Genomic DNA, 23,861 nt, shown 5'->3' with positions numbered 1-23,861 from the left:
AGTGACCTCAACTACTCCTTACAGAGCTTCCCCTCAAGGCCCTTCACCATCTTTGTAGCTGTCCTTTGGACACTTTCTTAGAGCTTTTTATCTTTTTTTTTATTGTGGCACCCAAAACTGCCCCCAGCACTCGAGGTGAGATTATCCCAGTGCAGAGCAGAGTGGGATGATCCCCTCCCTTGCCTGGCTGACGATGCTGTGCCCAATGCCCCCCAGGACATGGTTGGCCCTCCTGGCTGCCAGGGCACACTGTTGGCTTATATTCAATTTGCCTTTTCTCTTGATGTTTCTCTAACAACTCTCTTAAATTTTGGCTGGAGAAAAATGTGGCTAGATACCACAGCTGGAATGTGGGATGCCATAGCCAACTGTCTGTAGATACCATGTCTGCTGGGACCAAAGCACACAGCACTTGGCCAAACTTTTGTCTGTTCAGCTGTTTCAGTTTCTGTGTTTCAGCTGACGGCCAAGTGAAGTAACTCTGGCTACACTCACTTGACACTGACCACCATGGGATGAGACTATACATATATATCCTGCATCTGGGAACATGTCCCTGTGGGCCGCTGCTGGGGCAAGTCACACTGAGAATGTGTTTGTGGCACTTACTGATCCCATTACTGGCAGTTTTAGAAAGGACCTTTGAGCCAAGGAGACAGAGCTCTTAGAAAAGGTCACACTGCTGGAGAAGGTCTAAACAGGCCCTCTGGGCTGCCAAAATAGGCTCCAAAGCTGTTGGTCCTGCCCTGTTGTCAGCACCACACTCTCCTACAAAAGAAAAAAACAGGACACAGGAAGCACCAACACAAGGTGGGAGAATCAAGACCTCAATCCAATGTACTAATAATACTTAGCACTGAACATCACTGTACTGTTACTTACAAACATTAACTAATACATCCTCACAACACCCCTGCGAGGTAGGGAAGTATTATTATCCCTAGTGTACAGATAGGGAAACCGAGGCACCGAGAGGCTAAGTGACTTGCCCAAGATCACACAGCAAGGCATTGGCAGAGCCAAGGTAAGCAAAGAGACATCCCTTGTTCCCCACTCCATGCTGCCCCCCTACTAGATAATGTTGTCTGTCTGGACACAGGGAACCCAAGAGGCTCCTTTGAAAAGCAATGCCTGGACTTGTTGCCTATGAATAATTTTTATTTGCCTTTAATGAATTATTTCACAGTTTTTCCCTCACACTGTACACCATGCTTTCACAGTCCGTTCAGCGCTCTGTGGTAGCCCACAGCCTTCTCCTCTGGCACTGGGACAGCTCTGCAGGGGGTACATAGGGTGCTCTGTGCTTTCATCAAGAGGATGTTTAGAAACAGTTTTCATTGACATTAGACTGGGAGCATGTGAGCTCTCACTGGAGACCAATAACACACACTGGAGAAGCAGGCAGAGGAAACTGATGGTAAAAAGGCATTTGCTGTCCCTTGTGGAATGACAAGCGGCTCTCTTGGTTTCTTAGCTCTTCAAGCTCCAGTGATCACTCAGAGCAGAAACCCTCTATCTCCAGCTTGCCTGGTCAGGAAGTCGTTGTTCTGGGGGTTGCTTCCCTAATAGGTAATAGGCAGTCAGTTCAGGACCAGACAGGTCCTCCAGCATTGCCTACTCCAGGTGTGTGACACTGTCTGGGAACAAGGCTGGCTGTAGTTGTTGTGCTCTTTTGCCACGGGGAAGGGGTATTACCATAGTTGGCAAGCAGCCATATCCAGCGTCCAAGTGTCTTTCATTTCAAAACTGGTATTCAATGAAGAGCAAGGGTGAGTGGATGGATGAGGAGATGAGGATGAGGCAGAGCAAACGGGAAAATCCATCAAATGAGCTTCTAGGAAGGAAATGTTCCCCCTTGGGCACTTCAGCTGAAGTGGCTTCATTTTCACAAGGTTTCCTTCTCTCTCTGGGAACATCTGCTGAGCTTCATCTCTGTCAGCTGGATGTATCGTATGACATTGGTATCTGCAGGGAAAGAACACACACACAGGTATGGTGGTTACACAACTCCCTGTGGCAGACAGAGAGAATGCACCTCCATCCCTTGTACATCACAGAGGAGCAGCACGGTTCCAGTGCTGTGTTCTGGAACACCATCATTTGGAAGGGGCTCCAAACCAAACCAGGAATCTCTGGTTTTGGAGAGCCTGGTCTGAGTTGCACTCACCATCCCTGTTGCTCAGTCTTGCCTCAGCTAGTTTTTACTTTGTCTCTGATTACTCTTGGTCAGCACAGTTGAACTCACACAGCTGAAACTATCCAGGTCATCCTTGCCTGTACTTGTGGAACGACACCTCCACTGGCTTCTCTTCCTGCAGTGCCTGCATGCAAACCCCTACAGGCATTTTGTGTACAGTTAATGCTCTGCCTTTTCACTCTCCTACTCTATTTACTGTCTATTCCACTCTTTTCATGCTTTTCGATGATGAGTAGAATTGGGAAGAGCATCCTTCACACTGTCTTTGTACCCTTTCTTCCCTTAAAGTTTCTGCTTGGATGTCCTTCCACCATGACACACTATCTGCAGTTTTGCCATATGCTATATGCTGCATACTGCCTTGTCTATCCTGTCTAATGAAGTTCCTAGGGGCACAGAACCACTGATCCATCCTAGTAGACATCTGTGATATTCCAGCATTGTGCAGGTGGTAAACTGAGCCTTCTTTTTCCTTCCAGAATTTCAGAGCATCAACCCACCACACACACTATGCTTCATCTCCTGGCCTCAGCCCTAAGGGAACCTGTTCACCCTGAATCACAGGTTGATCTAAATGAGTATGTGTCTCCAGACAGAGCTAATGATTGTGCAGTCATGGTCAATCCTCTTTTAAATCATGTTGATTTCTATCATGAGGGTAGCTTCACACACACATGGCACCCACAAAGTTGCAAAAGCCATGTAGTACCAGAAGCAAGCAAGTAAAAACATAGCCACTTTCACTTCTGTATTGATTGAAAAATGGTTTTTTGCTCAGAGCCTTGCTCTAACAGCCAGCCAGGGCCAGCTTGTGTGGATACAAAAATGCTGTTAGCAAGAAATTTTCCTGCTTCTTTCTAAGCCTATGAGATACTTTTCTCTCTCACGAAGATATTAGCAGAGTTCTATAAACTATGAACACCTGCGACCTTGTAGAACTATGTTTATAGTGCAGTAGAAAAATATTTTTACAATGAATGTTTTAGAATTCTAGCCGATCACCCCAGGGGGTGGCTGATCCTTTGACCAATTAGACTATGAAGAAAAAAGTCTATAAAAGAGTTTGTAAAATAATTAAATAAATCAATCTTGCTGCACAATTCCTGCCTGCTGGATCTCTCTCCTCTCCTCCCTACGGCTGCGGGATACAGTAATAAGCTTGGTCCACTGAAGTTATTAGATCCTCAGAAACCAATCGGAAATGCAATGCAATCCAATCAGAGGGCAATCTCGCCTCCTCCTCATCCAAACTGCAATGTGTTCCACACCAGCTAGGGAAATGAGAAGTGCTTCAGCTTTCAAAGTGATGAACAAATTACTAGCAACATGTCCAGCACTAGTGAGTGTGAGTATTGCACCCCTCAAAGCAGTTGAGGGTGCAAAGCTTCCTTTAAAGATGAGGATGTCTCTGTTGTGCCCTCTGCCAGTGCTGAATCAGTGCGAGACGGATCAGTTTCCTGCTACCCAGAGCTATCCACAAACATGCCATGTGGCATCTGTGGGCTGTGGCCATGCTGTTGTGACTTCTCAAGTTATCTCTGGTGAGGTGGGTCTCCCTGCTGAGTGTTCTGCAGGTTCAGTTGCATCATCGTAGGCACTCCAGAGGGTGGGATTTGATGACTAAGCTACTTGACCTGTTTGGGACATTTTTCATGAGTTAAGAAGTTCTGCCGTTGCTTCTGTCAAGCAAGATGCACCAGCATCCTCGGCTGTTTATGCATTCACATTTCTTACCAGCCCAGCAAATTTTAAAACAGCTTTTTAAAAAACAGAATTATTTAAGTTGTGCAGCCTCCTGTAATGAAGAAATTCAGTTGAGGGGGTAGCCCTGAATTTTAGGCTTAAAATAAAATTGGTGCAGGTGGCTGACTCACTCCCAGCAGTGTAAAGGCAGGGCACTCAGCCTGAGCAGAGTCTTGCTGTTCTGCCTTCACTGTGACCTCTGCTCTGTGCCCGCCTAGGCTCTGATGGGCTGTGCTCATCCCTGCCACTGAGGTGCATGCTTACAGTGCCTGCCTGGTGCAGGTAAGAAGGGATAACTGCATGGGCATGTCAGGAAATCCACCTGCCTGAGCCCGCAGGGACTCAGCACCTCACTGAGGGGGCAGAGGTGGGCTCATAATTGGGAAAGGAAAGGCTGCCAGCCCCCTTTGGCTTTTGGGTAAGGTAGTGACTGCTAATGGCACAGCTTCACTCACCCGGGAGAGTTCCACATGCCTAGGAAGCCAGGGGCAAAATAATATGTATGTAACCTGATAGAGGGTGGGAGACACTCCCATTGCAAGCTACTTATAAATCTCTTAGGCTGGCTTTGGCACGTTTTGCTGCCTTTGTGAGGACCATTATTTTACCAAGGAAAAATAATGAGAGCAGCTCTCTGTTTACAGGAGTAGAGCCCTGTCAAGTTTTTTCTACCTAATGGTATTGCACCATACTAGCTCTGCCTTCAGAAATATTTCAAAGCTGTGTGTAAATGTTAATGAGAAGACTCTCATCTCTCAGTGGAGAAGAAATTATCCCCTTCGGCTGATGTGGAAATAAAAAGTAAGAACAACACAGATGACGGGTCAGACCCATGCAAAGAGGTACCAGTAGAGCTGCAATGGGAACATGTTTCCTGGCTCTTAGGACTGTGCCTGTGTCCCTGTGCGGAGTGGCCTAATGCCATATTAAAGATCATTTCTGCTTCCCCTGTAGCTTCAGAGCCCAGTTGCTTTTCTGCTGTTTAGACATCGTGGCCTGGGTTTTGTTCCCAGGGCTTCTGAGTCACAGGGGTGCAGGAAGGCAGTGCCTGAGTGCAGCCATGAGCCTGCCCCACACAGCACAAAAACCATCTGGTCTGGGCAGCCCACAAGATGTCTGAACGTGGGTTCCCAGCACAGGGACACCAGGGACCACTGCTTGACATTACCAGGCCATTGCCAGCTGATGGTCTGGTCTCAATCCCAGTCGGTCCCTGCCCTGACAATGCAGCCCCAGTAGGAGAGGGCTGAACAAGACTTTGCAGCAAGGTGTCTGTTTGGCTGCCCATTGCTGCACCAACGTCTGGACACAGAGCCATGGAGGGCTCCATGCATGCTTTACACGACTTAACAGCAGCTGCCTTCTCCCTCAGTAAGAGGGTTATACAACTATCTTGTGTTATTTCCATCTGCTTTTGTGATTTTTTTTGGAGGTGGCACAGGAAATCAGGCCAAATCCAACCTTCCTTCACCCTGGGCAGATAGTGAATAGCCATAAGGGATCTGCTGTGCTGCCACCCCTTTAGAACACTAAACCCCTTTGCTAACTAATTCCTCTTTACCATTCAAAATCTCTCCCACCAAAGAGAATAACTGCCAGTGATTTGTGCCAAAACCATTCCTTATTAGAAAAAAAAAGAACACACAGAACATGACTGCAATAATAACCAGTGAGCCTGGTGAAACCTCAGATAAAAGAAAACAATCACACTTTGCAGATGGAGACATTGAAAGTCGAGACACTGACTTATTCCAGGTCACATAATAATTCTTGATAGTGTTACTTGATTCCTATTTCTGCATTTTAACAGTGACATCCTTTCTTACTGTACATATTCTTTCCCCCTGAATGCCCTTCAAGTTTTCCATAATCATAAATAAAACAGTGGAACAACAGCCTTGAATGGTCTACAAATAACAGGAAAGAGTCTCTGATGCAAAGCTGAAGGCCAGAACTGGATTTTGTATACATTAAGGGCCTTTAGGGACACTTTCTGGTATGTTTTTGTAGCAAGTGGTATTTGAAGTTGTTGCTGTTGAATAAATTAGTATTTATTTCAAGAAGCAATGAGGAATACCAAATAAATAGTATCACAAGGAGGGGGGTGGTAAGGGAGCACAGAAACACATATTTTAAAAATGGAAGCTAAGTGGTTCAGCTAAAAGAAATTTTTCACATCTGAGCCTAGTCAAAACTTCAAGGTTAGGATAACTTATTTTCCACTGACTATTTTTCTCTTGCATATGCTTCTCCATTTCCTAGTTCTGGCAAGGGCTGAAAGCAGAAGGGCACAGTGTAAACTAAAATAGGCTACACTGAGCTTTTAAACACATTTGCTCTGGGAGTGTGGGGTGCACAGCTGTGCTGTCAGACTGCCTGGAGCCCGTGGCCAAGCAGAGCAGATGGGATCAAGCACCCTTAGGGGAAGTGGAAGAGGAAGGAGATCCCAGCACACTCCCAAGCACATCCTCCCTGATGGTCCTCCAGGACACAGACACTGCAGGAGCCCTGCAGGGCCAATGCCTGTAGGACATCAAGCACAGTCAGCTCCAACAGCCTCCCTTCCCTCCTCTAGTTCAATGAACATCAGCTCCACCATGCTCTGCCAGGACCCAGGCTTGCTCCTGATTTACACCCAGTTCTCACTCTTTCCTCTCAGATTCATCTGAAGAGCTGCTCTGTAGCAGATTTTCTTTGCACGTGGCTTCCATTTTACTTTCTTGAGATCCTTTAATTTTGAGTTCTACAAAATTCCTTTCTGTTTAACACCACAGTGTTGTTTTATCTCCCTATTATTTCTGAAAAATAAAAGCACCATCTCTGCCTCACCCTGATCTCTGGCCTTTCACCTTTCATCTCTTTCACCACCTCCACAGCTCTTTCACCTGCCTTCTGAGGCTGGGCAGTTTAGCATGAAGATGGTTGCTCTGGCAAGGCTAAGTTGTTTGGATGTATAATTTCATTGCTGTCCCCAAATGAACTGTATGGTTTTGACAGATGGATGACAGATACTTAACAAGCAATTGGCTGATTTCACAGCAAAAGTTGAAGCATCCTGATGAATGCTTTGTGGGTAAATGTCTGTCTCCTTGATCAAAGCAGAATACTAACCCTTTACTGAGATGGTGGAAGGCTATTGAGGATGACAAATAGTTTCCTGGCATTGCTAAGGGGAAAAAGCTTTTTCTCAGAGAGTCAGAAAATGTAATGTTTGGAGTACACTCCTTCCCCATCCTGCTTTCCTCTTCAAAAATAAGTTAGGGAGGGAAAGAGAGGCAGAATCCCCTCCACACTGACAGCACTCCAGCAATACTGTCATCTTCCAGGTCATGCTGCAGCCTTGGCAGCGGTTAATCTTTGGGCACTGCAACCTTGCTGCAGTACCCACAAGTGCTTGAAGGGGAGTCCAGCAAAGGACACACAGTGAGTCATGCTCATTCCCGTGGAAATCAAGACAATCAAGTCAGGGACAGAAATAAAAAAAAAGAAGTCATGGAAAAAAATACAAAAGCACTCAGTGCAAAGCCACATCCCTGCCCCCCTTCCCCATACCTGTCGGCTGGCGGGATCTTGCCTCTTTCAGGTAGTAGAGGGCCTTGTTGAAGTCACCCAGGTGATAAAATGCCACTCCTGATCGATAGAGCGCCTTGAAGTTCTCGCCTTCCTTCTGCAGCACTTTGAGGCAGTACTCCTTGACCCGCTCATAATTCACCAGCTCGGCCTGGAGCAGGCAGGCTGCAGGGCATGGGGATGACAGTAGACAGACAGACATGAGAACATTAGTGCTGGATTTCCCCCTGCTCCCTGCAATCTGCACGGGAGAAGAGAGCAGCTTAGGTGAGGGAAATGACTCAGCCTCGTGATTCAGAAAGGGTGCAGTCATATGGATTGTTTGCCAAACCCAATTGTTCGCAATTTAAATACTAATGCTTCTGTTTTTGGCATTGCAAAGCAAAGGGATTGTCTTTACTCTGGGGAGACACACAGGCCCACGAAACACTGGGGGAGAGGGAGAACATAAACACCCCTCCACAACTCTGGAATGCCACACAGTCTACTGGCAGTGGCTGGCTTCATTTGTAATGAAATCGCTTCTTGGACTGAGGGCTGGAGCTCTGAAAAGTACTAAAAGGCAGACTAACAGTTATCCAACAAGGAAAAAGGGGGATAAATTGGATCAGATTTGGTATTTGGCTTAATCCAAGGCTCTTAGGTTTAAAAAGAATATGTAATTGCCTTTTATCCAGGAGATCCTGTATGGAGTTTTGCTATAGGAAACAACAACGGGCTCTGCCCTGTTGGAATGTGCTGTCAGCAAACCAGAGACACCTGGAGCTGTAGTACAGGGAACAAATGTGCTATGCTGCCTGCTTCCTGAAAAGCACTGCAATACAATTTCATTCCCAGAGGTGAGTTCTGCCAACTTCCTAAAGGAAAAGGCAAACAGTAAATAACATGTTGAGGGTTCTGTGTGCTGAAGGACAATTGTTACATAAATGTCTGGGAGCTGAAGAAAATTCCCATTGTGAGTTTCCCACAACTAGGAGTGAAATAAAGGGGAAAGGGGAAGATCCCCAAGCCATGCTTTACAGCCATGCTCATGGCTTTCTGTCATGCTTACTCCAGTGGGCTAAACTTCATACAGGTGACCTGGGCATTAGGAATGGCTTGGAGAACACCAACAAGAATAGGACATGGTGCAGTCACAGTCTCTGAGGAAATAAGTTGGGCTGCAACACAAGCCCATCTAGTGCTGCAATCCAAGGCAACTTTGGGAATGACACAATTTGGGGAAGGAAGGCAGAATGCCACTACAAGGATCAGTTCAGAGGCTGGCAGCATCTAGTGCCAGGGCATGGAGAGAAATTTCCCATAGCAGGTGGTGTTACTCAGTGTGTCTCTGGCAAGGAGGAGACTCAGTACTCTGGAAACCCAAGTCATCACAGGTCAGGTGTCACCAATGAACAGCCAGACTTCATTTTTTGCATGGTAACTGCAGCTGAGAGGATATGGTGCTGGATCGGGAATATGATGCAGTTCTTCATCCCCTTTCCCCACACCCCTAGAGTAAGCCCTACAACCCTCTCTGTATCACACTTTACTTCATGAGAAGGAGATTGGCTAGGTGACCTCCAGAGATTCCTTCCAATCTAAATTAGTTCAAATTCATGATCACTTAATGTGGACAGAATATATTTCTAACCCAAGTACACCTTCAAAGCTTAAATAGCTTACTGGGAACAATCACAAACAGGCTTTTACCATCAGAGCACTGATGCTAGAAATGTATTGAACAAGGACTGCAGAACTAGTCCCACTGCTTGTACATTGTTTAAGTGACACAACCATTACTAATTAGAGCTTTGTCCCATTTGCTTTAATAATGGAAGGTCAGTATATTCTAACAGCTCCTGCCATTAATGTGCATAGGTATTTTGAAAGATTCTGATAATTTGCTATTTGACTCCCAGTTAAAAAACACGTATGTTTCTAAAACCTTAATGGCATTTCCTTATCCAGAGTTAGTCCTTTCCTATTTGTCACACATTGATTTTTCTCACTCTGTTTCTAATGGAGCTTGAAACGACTGTGCCTTGTTTTTCTTTATTTTTAAAAGCTATTGAAAAGATGGCTGTGTAAATTTACTGCTGGCTTCACTGCCCTGGAAACAGGATTGCTTTGTTTATCTGCTGACCAGTAGCATGTACAGCAGTGGCAGTAGCTTTCTGCACGCTGCCAATCTGAGCCAGCCTTTCACGTTCTGTGGAACTGCCTTTCAGAGCAACTAGGGGGTGGATTTCAGTCTCTCTGTTCATTTGCTACTTGGTATTTCCAGTGAAAGTCACAGAAATTACTCTGGAAAAATGACAGGCAGTCTGTTCATGTATATTAACTCAGTAATTCCATACGGGACTTGCTTCACGTATTGGTTTAAAAGAAAAGAAAAACTCTCCCACATCCTGCTAATTCATTAAACCCAAATGGGTTTCCAGATATCCAGCTGGGTTCTTTCTATGACTCATACTCACAGTAAAGCTTCTGCAGGGCATCCCCGCTAACCGTGCATGTACGTGGCGGGGAGAAGTCAGCACCACATGGCCAGCAGGAGAGATGTGTGTTTATCTGAACAAACTGAGCAGATGGATGTGCAGGAAGCAGTTCTGCTGGAAGAGTTGGCCATTTGGAGACCCAGTGTTGGAAGCGGCTGTTGGAAATGAACCTGGAGGGAGTATCTCCCTTATAAATATTTAGACATGCGTGCTTCCAGTTCTTGGTGGCCTGAAATTATCTAAATCGACTGTGATCCAATGAAAATATTGAGGCTGTAAGTAATTCAGCTTTCAGAAATGGAAGAGACATGGAATCTTTGTACTTCTTACCTAATTCAGTAAGGTAAGAGGATTGTTTTGAAGGGGACAATTGTTTTGAGGAGAGAATTGTTGTATGGGCAGAATTGTTTTGAAAACGTGTTTTCCTAAACAGATGTGCAACTCTGGCTGGCAGTGTGTGTTTACCACATCAAACACCTTACCACCCTCCTTCTATGTTCATAATAGGCCCCCAGTGAATCCCTCTGAGGAACAGAGCTCACCCAGAAAGACCAAATCTAGGGGTTTATCCCTAGATCATCCTCCTGCCTTCTTGAAACTGGATGGGCTTGATCCTGCACAGCACCAGCTCTAGTGACTCTCTGATGGTTAGAAGGGTGCCCTTTACTTGCAGATGCAAACTATAGTTGCCCATTCCCTGCAGGTCTCCTTGTCATTGTAATACAGCATCTGGTGATTACATCTCCCCCACTGAGAAATGTTGCTTGCCCTGCTTCCAGCAGCATGCAATGGTTATCCATCATATTTGGTTATCGTTCTCAATTTGGCAGCTGATTTATTGTGTCAGCTTAAGCAATAAGTAATTCTTAACTTTTAAGCCCATGTATGTCTCATAGTGATGAAGAGTCCCCATCTGTTGAAAAATAAAATAAAATAAAGTAAAATAAAATCCATCTTGAAATTACTGGGTGAAATGTGCCATGGGAACAGGGAGAAGGTTAATGCTATTAGCTCCAGAGGAGGGGCCCTGTCTATCATGCTTCCCAACTGACTGCTGATGTTTAAGCAAGGGAATAGGAAATTTGGCTGTTTTTCTTCACAAGAGGAATGTTAAGTCTAGATTTGTACATTTTAATTTGTGCATTCAAATCTACACCAGCCAGCTCCATTTGAGAGGTGCAGTATGGATCTGGTTCCAGTAGATAAGTGAGCTAATTTGTATAGCCCTGTTCAGCACAAGGTTGAGCAAAACAAAGATTAAAGCACCTGTAGAGCCAAAATACATCTACATGTTTAACCTTTACCAGCAGCTGTGGTTAGCTGGGATGGGAAGTTGTAACTAAAATCCTGGAAGTTGACGGGTTTGGATTCTACTTTATTCCACCCTGAAATAATTTTGAATTTCAGAGTATCCTTCAGGAAGCTACCAAGGCTTGACAGGTACCAGTGAGAAGGGATCCATGACAGCTTTTTTATTCCAAAGGCTAATAACTTAAATTGTTTAGGAAACATCACTACATTCCTATACTGATTTTTTGTTTAGCTTCAATTTACTAGCCACACGTTACCCTGCAAAGCCTGTACATCCTTGTTGCGTAGGTACTCTGAGACTCTGATCAAGTCCTTCATCTCCTCTTTATTAGCTTGTATAAAGTGGCATCTGGAATCTCTTACTAAAAAACCACCTTATTTTTCAGCTTTCCTTACTTTTATAGCTGTTCTCTGAATCCTCAAAATGAAGTTCAACTGAAAGTGCTGTCAGTCAGCATTTACCACAGAAACCTCTTCTGTGAGAATACCCCTGCAGGTTATGCAAAAAACTCAGTTTGGCCCTAATTTTTGGCTTCTAATTTTGGCTAAGAACTAAGTCTGGGAGTAGCATGTCCAGGTTTTAACATGGAGATTTTGAACAACAGTATCAAGAGCCTTGCTTAGCTGGCAATTTTCACCAAAGGGCAAATCTTCATTCCAGAACAATCGTCCAGACACTTTTTATACCAGTGACTAAATTCCCATTGTAGGCAAGGCTCAAGGCCTATCCATGTTACAGAACACTCAAGAGAATGGGCCAAATTTTTGTGCAAGCAGCATTAGGGCTGTGCAAGCATCCCTGCCCTGTGGCATGTTCCTTGGGCTCAGCACTCTGAGACGAAAATGCCTTTGCCTTACAGGAAAATCTTGGGCGGAAAACTCATGTTTCACAAGCTCCTGTCTTGTTTGCTATCACTCAGGTAAGCTGGTTGCACTGCCTAATTTTAAGATTTTCTTGTGCATTTCACTGTAAGAGAGTCAACTGCTTATATCTTTGCTGGTCTCTTAAGTTTATGGGCTAAAATATTCTATGTGCAGTATCTGCCCTTGATGTCTTCTTTTGGAAATGTCGGACAAGACTGTTCAGGTATTTTTGAAAAACAGGCTAGGCGAACATAGCTTATTTTTCCTTTGTTAAAGATCTCTAGTGACTGCCTCTTTGGATGCATCTCATGCCCTCATCGTTTGGCTTTGCAAATGGAAATCTGGCAGATATCCTTTGTGTCAAGCAAGTGCCTTCTGTTGTCCCCAAGGTAATCTTTAGCTGGCCAACTGATAACCTTCTGAAAATAAAACCCAGTATGGTAGTGCATATAGTACTCTGTAGCGATATACTTTAGAATCTGGTACCCAAATCCTTTGAATATTCAGTTGACCCTGGACATAATCTGATCTAGAAAAAAGTTGTGATTTGAAAACTTTTGAGATCACAGAAATCCTCTTTTTGAGACCACAGAAATCCTGGTCACAGGAATAAAGAGCAGAAAGTGGAAACCAAGCTAAGAGGTGTTGCTTCTGTTATGACAGAAAGCTGGGGGGTAGAGGCACAGAAAGGGGTATCTGGTGGAAGGGGTGTATGACTGAGAGCTGAGGTCTATTGTGGAGGTGAAGTCTGGGTGGAGATGGGAAGTTAAGAGTTTGGGACAATGTGCTAAGGACATAGTACACATTGCAGCCAGCCTGGAGACCAAGAGGAGCACTTATAGCAGCAAAATCCAGGCAGAAGAAACCAGCCTCCCTAGCTGTGTATGGCAGCAGCATGTCTAGCAGATCACTTAACCACAGTCACATCCTGGCTCTGAATCACCTTTTTCTATGCTGGGATATCACCAAGGAACACTAAGCTGCAGTGCTGAAAGGTTGCCCTTGCAAATACTCCCTGGAGACTGGAGTAGGTGTTCTATACAGGAGTTAATGGTAAGTCATGTGGTTGAACCCCTCTTATATACCTGTGCAAAAAGGTCTGAATCCAAATGACCTTTATTTTCAACTCTTAGAAGGAAAAAACCAGCCTGTATTGATTTGTTTAGTTGCAATGCAGAGAGAAGTAGCTAAACTAATTACTGCTTAAACCTGAAGTGCATCTTCCCTCTTTGTGGTATTTATTCTTGACTCCACCACTAGAGTTTAACAACTTCTGTGGATTGTTCCTCTTTAACAAGTGCTAGGTACTCTAACCACTACAAGCTCAACCTGCATTTCCCAAACTGACAGTGTCATTCCCAGATATAACCACAATTAAACTCTGCAAAATACTTTGCTTTCAGATATGATCTCACCCTAAGAATAGCAGCCAGCAGTTCACTTAAAATCTGTTTAATTGCAGGAAGATGGTTCCTATTCTTGCTCAGGGGTTCTACTTTAGGAAACATGATTGATACTTTAATATAACTGCTTCAGGGTTTTATTTGGACATTCGATTAAGACCTTCATATGTCATTGAATAGACTTTGTTCTCACATCTCTTTAAGACTCAAAATAACAGGGCAGACTAAGAGAGTCCTGTATTTCAGAAGGCTTAGTATCCTTCATGGTGATGCTCTCCCTCAGAAAAGAGAAAACACGCTAGTGACAAGTTCTGGTTTAAGCATCTGGGAAGAGAAATTATTGGAATATCACAACAACAATAACAAAACCCAAATCAAACAGGAGGCACCGGGAGGGATGGGGGTGTGAAAAGAAAAAAATATGTGTCTTGGAATAGACAGCAACCTTCTAACCATGCCACTAATGGATGCATAATTAATCTCTGTTTGCTGCAGACTGTGTAGATGGTGTTGACAAAAAGCACATGGAGTTTACAATGTCCACTGGAAGAATTAAAAGGGATACCATTACTATATGAGACTGAAAATGTCAGTCATGTGTTAGTAATTTGAATATAATTAACTTCTAAAATAAATCAGGTAACATGTGACTCATAAGGTGATGTTGAAAATGTAGAGGGTTATTTTAGATTTAAAGTCACCTTGGACTTAAATACTGTATTTTAATATACAGCATAAAAAGAACTGACTACTGGAATGCTTATCCAAATTTCTCTGGATTTATTGATCCTAAATTTGCAAACTGCACAGGTTACATGTAGAAGGCACAGCCCAAGTTTTAAGCTGTGTTTTAACTTGTGTTAACTTTTCAATAGATTTGCACTAAAAGGAGCCATATAATGTGTGAATGTAAGAATCCTGTACTAGAGGAACCGAGAAAAGCATCCATACCTCCACAGAGCTCCATGTGTTCTGTGCCTTTCAAGAATGCAAACCAGCATTCCTCAAAAGAGGATGCTTAAAGTATCTTTTTTTTTTTTTTCAGAGATGTGCTGCATGCAGTTTCCCTACTAGACTGAGACACTAATTAGGATCTACAGTTTCCAAACAATCTTCCATTAAATATTTCTCTTCTTTCTCTACAGTCCAAGCTTGCAAACAAAGAGGATTTTCTGGCTTCTCACCAATAAAAAGCTAATTATAGACAGCTTGATAATGTCTGGCAATAATCTCATCAGCTGACTCCTAGTTCCCAGACAACCTTAATGGGATGAATAGGGAATATCACAATGACAGTACAACTTTCCAGCCAGTGGCTCTCATTTATTCCTCTCCAGGTACCAAAAAAGACCTAAACATGCCCGTATGTTTCTGCTTGCAGGGAAATGTGTGGAAGATTAAAATCCAAACTGTATGACAGGTTGCCTCTCTCCGTAGGGAGGGATTAATGCTAAATGAAGTGTGGATCCACAAATGTTTGTAGAGCCCAAAGTGAGCCACCTCTTCCAAACAGCCTTCCCCTTCTCCTCAGCCTGACTCAATTTGTGAACAGATACCAACTGTTCCTCCCCCTCCTGCCATCCTGGCCGTGCTTTCCTTCCAATACATAGCATGGTCTCTTTCAGTTCCCTGCTGCTCCTTAGTCCTCCATACCTCTTCCAAAATAAAGATTCTGACTTCATCATTCCAATTAGCTCTTCTAGGAGAGAGAGAGGCAGTAGTAGTGACTGAAGCATGCTGATGCTTCCACCATGGTACACATTAAAATGTATTTAGTAGGTCTCAAAGGAGCTGCTGAGCCTGTGTGTCAGGCTTTTTGTGGCTGGCAGCCCACCCTAGGACTAATATGAGCTGTCAGAACAGATCAGTTTAACTTCAGTCTGTGATAGGGTGATCAATCTTGAAGATAAAGGAAAAACAGTAGATATCTTGGCTTTTACGCTAGTCAAATCACAAATTTTAGTGACATTTTTTTAAGCAAGTTGAAGGAGCACAGTCTAAATGAATAGACTTAATTCTGTTAACAAAATGAAAGGCAACATCAAGTAGAGTTTGCACTGATCTGTCCTAGGCCCCATGGTATTTGGTATTGTCAATATAGACCTAAATGACAGACTGCAGACTGTCTTGTCAATTCGCAGATAACTCCTAGATGTGAGAAGCTGGAATCTGTTGGAAGGTAGGGATAGAATTCCAAAGGATCCCCACAAATTGGTGGTGGTGTTCTGATAAAAACAGGATGCAATTCGACAGGGGCAAGTTAAAGGTCCTACAGATATGCAGGAAAAAACCCCACTGTTTAGGTACAGCAGGGGAACAGGTAGTTGGAAAGCAATTCTCCTGAAAATCCACAGGAGGACCTTGACAATAACAAGTGGTCCAGAGAGGACAGGGCCTCACCAAGACAGTGAGGGAAGAGAGGCTAACCCTATTCATCTACATAAAAAGAAAAAAAGCAACTCAAATGGAAAGAAGGGTATAACCAGGAAATCATCTGTTCTCCTTGTACTCAGAAAGTAAGAAGAGGGCTTACATTTCAGCTAGGAAGAGCTTTATAGCAGTGAAGAGTGAAGCTTTGAAAGAGACTGCTTGGGAAAGATGTGAAGGTTCCTAGCTTTTCAAATACTTAAGAACAGCTTAAGCAAATGTTACCTGGGATGTGTCTTATCTGTACACTTTTACCACTCATGGGTATGGACAGAAGACTCTTGACAGCTCTTCAGTCCCATTCTTGATTGTCCTGTAGCACTCAGAACATGAACAATCCTGGGTTGTCCTTGACAACTGCCATTTAGTGCTAATTCTTATCAGCAGGTCCTGCTGGAGGATGTTAGAGCAACATCCTAGCCAGACATGGGAACAGGTAAGCATTTAAGAACAGCTGGCATGACTGCAAGCCTTTGCTATGTGTTTATGTTCCCCTATCTCAGACTTCTGTAGTTTTGAAGATCCCAGTTATTTAGAAGTGTTCATTATTTCTGTAAGATGATTCTTAAGCTACTTTAAGGTAAGTTTGTGGTGATTTGTGCTTCTTTTCTGGCACAAATCCAGTGATGTAATACTGCAGTTTCCCTTCACAGGGCCAAGGCCTTGAGAAGCAAGGAATTTCAGCCAACTTTTCATATGATCCCCATAGCTTCTGTTTTGTAAGAGTATTTTGACCTACCACTTCCTGTAGTTACCAGTCCTTCAAAGCAAAACCAGAGGCTTACTGAAAATTCTTGGCTGTGGTAATATTAAAGCAGTAGTTAAAATCTAGATGTCAAGCAAAAAAGAATTGTCTGTAGCCAAAATCTGCCTCCAGCTGTGTACCGGCAAATTTTTATTTTACCATAATAAAGAGCTTCACATGGAGATGATCTTCATACTGGATCTTCTAATCTACATGGCTTTGTTTTTCTCAGCCAGGAGAGGAAGGAGCAAAGTCCTATCAATGCACTGGTAGAGCAAGAGCTTCAGTCAGGTTTTAACTACTACATCATTTTGATTCTATAAATACTAGCTCCTACTGCAGCCACATTAGATGAGATGGAAGTTCCTTCTGTTTGTTTTTGCCAAGGCTGTTATTGTTGATCTGCCAGGTTAAACACCCTGGAGGTTTCCTTCTCTGTGACTATCTAGTAATCTTTGACCTGTCTGTATCTTTTAGAATCAGTGCTCATCTAATCCAGTCTAGTCCAGTCAACTAGACATGTTTGGCCTTCAGATCTGTTCCAGTTGCTATTTTATTCCACTGCCTCTTCTTTGCTGTTTGCTTTTGCTCACCTGGTGTTGCTTTACTCTCTCTCTCACTGTTGCACCTTCTCTACATTGCAGCCTTTCCTCCTCTGGCCCCTTGTTGCTATTGACACCCACTGAAAGGATCTTGTCTCTTGACTTGTTTTCAAAAGGAAACAGTACACGGAATTTTATCAGAGATCAGCAACACCAGACAACCATCTAGTAAATATCTGGTGTTCAGCAACAGTCAACTCCAACAAGTGCTATCAAATATTTATAATTCTTAGTGGAATGTATTAAACACTGAAATTAAGGTCTTAATGGAATGATGGTATTTTTTCAAAACCCATATGAGACAAAGAGGGACTTCTGTAAATAGGGAAGCACTCTGGAGGACATGGGGGATTTCAGGCTGCCTTCTCTGCTGAAAAGCATCCTTTGCTCATGGTGGTTCAAACAATTGACAGCAGTACTGTGAAATGCAGCTTGAAGGCTTTCCAATGAAGTCACCAACAATTGTGCAGGCCATGATGGCCTCAAGCCTGGCTTACTGCAGCATGCTGAGTTTGGGATGAAAGCTAGCACTTTATCCTGTACCACAAACAAGCTGTGATGGCGTGGCTGGATAACATCTGTGTGTTGTGCCCTGTGGTGGCTCACAGTTCACCTCCCAGGGCACGTGAAAGAGCTGACCATTGCAGAGTCTGCTGAGGGGTGGAAAGCAGGATTACCATGTAAAATTGATAGGGACTGAAATGCTTTTACATTTTCCTTGAACCCTAGCTGAAAAGATTTATGTGGCAAGATGGAGATGTCAAACTAGGAGGAATATTTCCTTCATTAAATTAACTACTCACTCATATGTTCTATCCAGGTCCAGTGTAGCCCAAAGCCTTTCCATTTTGATGATGTTTTGAAACAGAGAGAAACCTTTATGGCTTTTGTGGGAGGGATGGAGAGGAGAACAACTGACAATCAATGAGGCAGAGGATGCCCAAGTCAGCTGTTTTCTAACTAACTGAAGAGAGGTGTAAAATAAAGTTCTCAACCTTATTTTCCTTAAAATGCATTATATAAACTTACAGAGAAGAGTGGTTTGTCAGCAACAGCGAACTAACCCTGCCTGTGCCAGGCTGTCACCTGCCTGAGCTTTGACAGACCACGTAAGGGCAGTTTAGGTGTCACCCTGTCATGCAGCTGGGCCTCTGGTGATGGCCCTGCTTCTTCCCTGCCCTCCATTTATACCACAATAATTTAGTATCATTGATACATCTGTCTTCCTATCAAATCAAGCTGGCCAACAGGTTTGAAAGTTACTGAGAGGGGACTGACAGGCAGACAGCAGAAAACATATGTACTTATGACTCATTTCCTTTGGAAATCAGGCTGAAAACGAATAAACTAAAGACCAGAGGGATGATTCAGAATATTATTTGCTTGAAAAAGTCAGGGTTTGAACTATGCAGAAGCATAAACCAGTCCCCTAATAAGATGTCTGCTCTTTAATATAAGCTGTGGCAAAGTTCTTCAGGTAAAAATCTCAGATCACTACCAAAGCTTTTATAAACCACACCTGTGCAATGAATTGCTGGCAGTGGAAGAGGTAGGAGTGTATGTCTGACTGGGGCTAACTTCCACCCCAACAGAGAGGCCATATTCAGGCACCAGGAACACCAAAATCATTGTACTAAATCAGTACAATTCTCTGTCTTGACTGTGCCTTTTTGATTAAGCTGAGGAATGGGAAGATACAGTGTAACAATTATGTGATGAAATAGGTTCTGCTGACAAGGATATTGGTCTGAAAAGAGATCACTAGTAGAATATCTCATTAATTAATTTCAGAATGGAGCTTGTTTAGTGCTTTATTAATAGCCCTATGCAAAAGTCAGAGCGGCCTACTGACTGTAAAGTTCAAAGATACTGTCAAAAGGGATGACATGAGGATGACAATGTGATATATAAAGAACTATATGACCTGGTACACAGAAGTAAATTTATTTGGAATAGAATTTGGTGATACAAAATTTAAGACCATGCTCTATAGGACTACTAAGAATTTTTCCTAGAATTTGTCAGCTCATGAGCTGGAAAAAAACGAAGAGGAAAAGGATGTGAATACACAGCTGACCAAAGAATGACTGAGTCACTTATGTGACATGGCCATGGACAGGGAAATTAAAATCTTAGAGAAGTTTATTCAAAAATTCAAACCAGTTAGCAGTGGTGTTCAAGCATGAAAATGTAATATTTGCTTTCCAATTTTTATTCTATTTAATAGGGCAGTGAACGTTCTGATTAGCTATATGTCTAAGCCTTCTTTTCTAACCTTGTTAGGTTCTTTAACTCCATGATACCTTCTGGCACTGTACTCCAAGTTAATCAGACCTGTGGTTTAAAAATTATTTTGTATTAATCTATTAATTTAATTTACCACCCCACCCCATGAGCAAAGCTCCTCAGCTGTCTCAGTTTGAGCTCCATCACAGTAGTTAGGAAGTGTAAAAAGGAAAATGAATCCATTTGCTTTGTACTTCCAGTATAGGTGAGGATCTTATGTTGCTCTGGTTTCCTTGCAACATGAACACACTACTGTGTCATACACAATTAATCATTGCAAAGCATTTAAGAGGACAGTAATCTAGGATTTGAATTATGCTAGTATTAAAAAGATATGGTGACTAAAGGAGTTGAGGCTTAACTTTCCACCACATTGTTTGATGAGAGAATCATTGCTTCAGGCATGGTACAGAGATTCTGATTTGATCCTTTTTGAATCACTAGACAACAAAAAAGGTGCCTATGCAGAATAACAGCTAGGGCTGACTTAAAATGATTTTCCAGAGCACCCTAAGAGACTTCTTCTCTCATTCTTTCAGCTGATCTTGCAGTTCTGCTTCTTCACGATCAACTGGGTGGGGTGGTGACCTCCCTGGGCAGCTCCTGTCTGGGAGAGGCTTTGGCCATTGCTTGGATTTATTCTCTGAAAGTGTGGATGAAATAAAATCTTTCTGCCCTCTTCCTCTCTGGGAGCAAGAGTGGAGCAGAGGAATCTGAATTTTCACAGCTTCTTCCCTACAGCTGGTTGAAAGATTCTTAGATTGTCCTTTATATCATAAAGATGCCTTTGATATCATGGTACATTTCTGGATTATATGGTGACTGCAAGGATAACACAGCACATGGGGGGGTAGATGTTTGTTAGTTACATCAGTCCAGGAGTAGACAAAGGAAGCACTAAAGGTCTGATGTAAATTTTCAAGTCCCAGACACTTCCTCTGCTTTTAATTTACTTCCTGGAATAAAGTTCCTCTCCCGTACACTGGGGAATGTGCAGGGCAAGGATACCCCAGTACTTGTTTTGTATTCTCCTCTCCTTCTGCTTCAGGCAGCAGTAATCAGCTTTGCTGTCTAGAGTGGGGTCTTTTGGAAAAGGCTGAAGATAAGCAGCATCCAACTGGGCTGATCTGAAATTAGTCTTTACATGTTAGGCTAAACCTTACAGACACATCAGATGGACAGCAAATTTTCACCATTGCCTGATTGAGTTCTACCAAGTGGGCCCTGAACCCCCTTGCTTTACAGCATAAGGTGACTTATAGCAAGAATAAAGTGACTTATACTCAAGGTAAGTCATTTGAGTTTCATCGTGTAGGAAATGAGCTTTTTGTCAGATGTCTCTGATGTGGCCAGGCCAGAACAATGCCAGGGGCGTGGAAACTGACAGTTGTAATCAGGGCATCAAAGGAGCTTTGGAATCAAAATTTGAGGAACACCAGTTTGGTGGCTCTTTGCTGACTGACCCAGCTGTTTCTTTCCAGCAGCTCCCAGGCAACTGGATCGACAGCTAGATTATCAGAGTTTTGCTGTCTGCCACTCTGATATGAAAGGAGTTGCTATTGCCATTGATGCAGAACAATCTACGTGACAGCCCCATAAACTGGCAGCAAGTAAATGCAGTGAGCAGTGTTCCTACTAAAGAAAGAAAGAGAATACTGAGCAGTGGCTACAAAAGTAGTTGCTTTAGTAGGATAGAGATTTGACCTGTCAAACATGGATGTGCTGGAAAAGGAAAAATGCTGTAGCCTTGCAAACAACAATCAGTGTCCTGGGTCCTGAAAGGCTTATGCAGAAATGTAAGGATGGTTGCTCTCTGCACCCAGGGAAATGTACAGGGTTGCAGTTCCTGCCTTGTTGATGGTACATGTGAGTGAAAAGGACTGAGATGTCACCACAGTCGTGACCCTGAGACACAGGACTTGTCAGGCAATTACAGTTTTTCTGGCAAATACCCACAACTACTAGGGATGCAAACAGCGTAAGATTGCTTTTTTCCCCCAGACTTCTGTTGAGAGGCTATTGCAGAACTACTCAGTGATGGTGACTTACACTGCCTAAGGCTTTCAAGTTAAGTATGTACTACAGTGATGGGCAGAGTTGTGGTCATGGCCACACAGGACAAGAATGTCAGAATTCATGGCCCTGATTGGAAGAGTTGGTAATTTTATCAAGGTGAGTGACACAGCTTGTAAAGATAGGGAATAGAGTCTCATGCTTGCACACATACAGTCTGTTGCAGAGAGGTCACACAACAACAGGCAACCAGCATCAACTGACTGGCTTCCTGTAAGTGTCACATCACCCACTTGAGGGGATGAGAGGACCTCACTGGCAGAACAGAGATGGGGGGCATCTGGGAGGTGATGACGCTTTGTGTGGGAGGTCAAAAAGTCTGACATAGCTGTATTGCAACTGGGACAGCAAGTAAAGGAATTGAAAGGGTAGAGCCATGGACTGTGCAAGCAGCCCCGACTTCTGTGCTGAGACATATGATGGGAGAACTGGGTACACAGGACAAAGACAAGGAGAAGCAGATGGTGCTATCCAGACTACGAGCCTCGGGGCAATGGCATGTCAAGAATTTTGGAAAGTGGGGAAAATGGAGCGGATTTTGAAGTAAATATCATGACATCAGCTACTGCCTATGCATAGTAATAGATGCATTCTGACATGTCAAGCTATGACAGCTAAAGACCATTGCTCCCAGCTGTCACTTTTGCCATAGGTTATCAGAGAAAAACCATGACTGTGACTAAACCATTTTCATGAACTGTCTTAGTGCTGTTTCTAGCAGTGTCCTAAACTCCACATGGCTATACTGAGACTGATTGTTCTGCTCCAGCCCCACATTCAATGGTTGCCATTTGCAGCTGCCTAGGGAAGTGTATAAAATCACTACTACCACCTCTCAGCTTCACTCAAGCAAGCATGCCCCAGGTGAAGTTACCTTCAGCAATTCCAGCAAAGCTTCCAGAAACTGCACTGACTCTACAATGTATTAAAGAGAACATAATAGTAGCACTTCCAGCTACCACAAGAAGATTTACCTGCATTCATCCATCAATGTCCTGAGCCTACTGTTTCCCATCCAAGATGCAGTGCAGAAATGAACAAAAGGAGAGATATTCCTGAGCAGCCATTAGTAATACCTTTCTACTTAATGATAGTTAATTTTGACTCTTTTTCAAAGCATTTTTAACCCTCAGTATTAGTCACTGGTATGGTCATCTGAGTAAGCTGAAAACAGAATTAATAAACAGTTGTCTTCCTTCTGTATCAGTTTCTCATCCATGAAGTGAGAGAACAAAGAAGACAATAAATGGCCAGTAATTTTTCTCAGAAGTTTATTAACTATTTTCTCCCTTTCTTCATTTTGTTTCCTCTATTTCATAGTCCTTTTTATGTTACTTCCTGTGACATGGCACATCATCAAGAAGCAGGCAATTTAGACCTCTCCTTTTATTTACACAGTTTACTTTTACTGTTCCTTTCCTCACAGCAGCTCCTTTACATTCCTAAACTCCTAATGTAAGAACTCCTGATGGTCCTCCATTCTTGGAGCATCTGTTGCAATGCTAGAGGACACTGACAAGGAACTTGGGATGTACTGCTGAACTGATAAGCAGTTCTAAGAGAAAGGCTGGAGAAAGAGGTCTGGAGCTGGGTTAGAAATTTCTGGGCCTGAGCCCAAGTGAGCAACAAGAAGAGAAGGATGCTCCACGTGCTGAACCATTCAGAAGTGGCCCAGCTCCCAGATAAGGTGGTAACTGTGGAGCTCATGGGTGTATTTACCAATTGACTGGGACCCAGCTTTGATTTTAACACTAGGTTTTACTGAACCAGCTGAACCATCTTCAGCACAGCACTGATGGAAACCTGTGGAGGTGCAAGAGGCTGTGACTCATTGCGTAACTTCTGCTGGAGGAAACTCTTCAGACAACATTTCAGCAGAGGATGGAGCAAAGCTGGAAGGATGTGCTACTACAGAACTCTGAGAAAACAGCAGTGTTCTCAAGGCGGAAAACAAGCAGTACTCTTTAGTTAAACACATTAATCACTCTGTTCTTGGAGAAGCTTTGTGATTTTTGGTATCTCCTGCTTCATCTCTCATAGTAAGCTGTAGCTAAACTTTGAGGGATCTCAGGTCACCAAAACTGCAGCTCCTTGGGACAGTCTGGCCAGGGGATCTGTACCTTCTCAATTCTCTGTTTCAGGCAAATGCTGACAAGGTCA

At 43.4% G+C, this 23,861-nt stretch overlaps 1 protein-coding gene across 1 annotated transcript in view; it reads right to left on the bottom strand.

Annotated features, from left to right (window-relative positions):
- Positions 1 to 1,140: 1,140 nt before the first annotated feature.
- The window catches only part of TTC9 (tetratricopeptide repeat domain 9), a 28,506-nt gene continuing 5,785 nt past the window's right edge, over positions 1,141 to 23,861 (bottom strand). Inside the window, exons 2-3 of the mRNA XM_048307423.1 lie at positions 7,493 to 7,675; positions 1,141 to 1,965 (exon numbers count right to left, since the gene is read on the bottom strand). Of these exons, the coding sequence (XP_048163380.1) occupies positions 1,886 to 1,965; positions 7,493 to 7,675 (263 nt within the window). The 3' untranslated portion in view covers positions 1,141 to 1,885. The remainder of the gene's footprint in view (positions 1,966 to 7,492; positions 7,676 to 23,861) is intronic.

Source organism: Corvus hawaiiensis, chromosome 6 (genome assembly GCF_020740725.1).
Source record: "Corvus hawaiiensis isolate bCorHaw1 chromosome 6, bCorHaw1.pri.cur, whole genome shotgun sequence".
NCBI classification, from domain to species: Eukaryota; Metazoa; Chordata; class Aves; order Passeriformes; family Corvidae; genus Corvus; species Corvus hawaiiensis.
The sequence above is the reverse complement of the archived record's forward strand: the minus strand, read 5'-3'. Positions and strand labels throughout refer to the sequence as shown.